Source organism: Egretta garzetta, unplaced genomic scaffold (assembly GCF_000687185.1).
Source record: "Egretta garzetta isolate BGI_Z169 unplaced genomic scaffold, ASM68718v1 scaffold839, whole genome shotgun sequence".
NCBI classification, from domain to species: domain Eukaryota; kingdom Metazoa; phylum Chordata; class Aves; order Pelecaniformes; family Ardeidae; genus Egretta; species Egretta garzetta.
In genome coordinates, this window is record NW_009260778.1 from 3,707 (window position 1) to 4,213 (window position 507).

General features: G+C 66.7%; 1 protein-coding gene across 1 annotated transcript in view; it reads right to left on the minus strand.

The window, feature by feature from the left end:
- Positions 1 to 507, minus strand: part of LOC104133006 (insulin receptor-related protein) — a gene marked incomplete at its 3' end in the record, with an annotated part of 21,161 nt that overhangs the window by 3,698 nt on the left and 16,956 nt on the right. The window contains exons 13-14 of the mRNA XM_035901745.1: positions 423 to 505; positions 5 to 271 (exon numbers count right to left, since the gene is read on the minus strand). Of these exons, the coding sequence (XP_035757638.1) occupies positions 5 to 271; positions 423 to 505 (350 nt within the window). The remainder of the gene's footprint in view (positions 1 to 4; positions 272 to 422; positions 506 to 507) is intronic.

Below are 507 nucleotides of genomic sequence, written 5' to 3' on the forward strand. Positions count from 1 at the left end.
GGGGATGGGGATTGGGACAGGGATGGGGATGGGGATGGGATGGGGATGGGGATGGATGGGGATGGGGTGAGTGCTGTGCCCCTGTAGCCAGACCTGGCAGGGCCAGGCAGGGGGTGCTGCGGGGGGGTCCTCACCTCGCTCTCGCGGCTGTACTTGATCTCATACTTGAGGATGAGCCCGTTGGGGTTCCTGGGCTCTTCCCAGCGCAGCAGGACGCTGTTCTTGCCGGCCGGCTCCCACGTGACGTTGCCGGGAATGTTGTCAGCTTGCACTGGAGAGGGGCACAGAGGGGGTCAGCTCCTGGAGGGCATCACCCGGCCCCCAAACTGCGGCCAATCCCCCATCCTGAAGGCACCAGGACCCCAGAGCATCCCAGCATCACCGAAGCAGGGTCTGGGAGCGGGGAGGCTGCCGGGACGTACGCTCGGGCATGGTCCTGGCGAAGACGAAGGTGGCGGCGCTGCAGCCCACGGTGTGCGCGGCGTGGTTGCAGGCGTGGATGTCGAT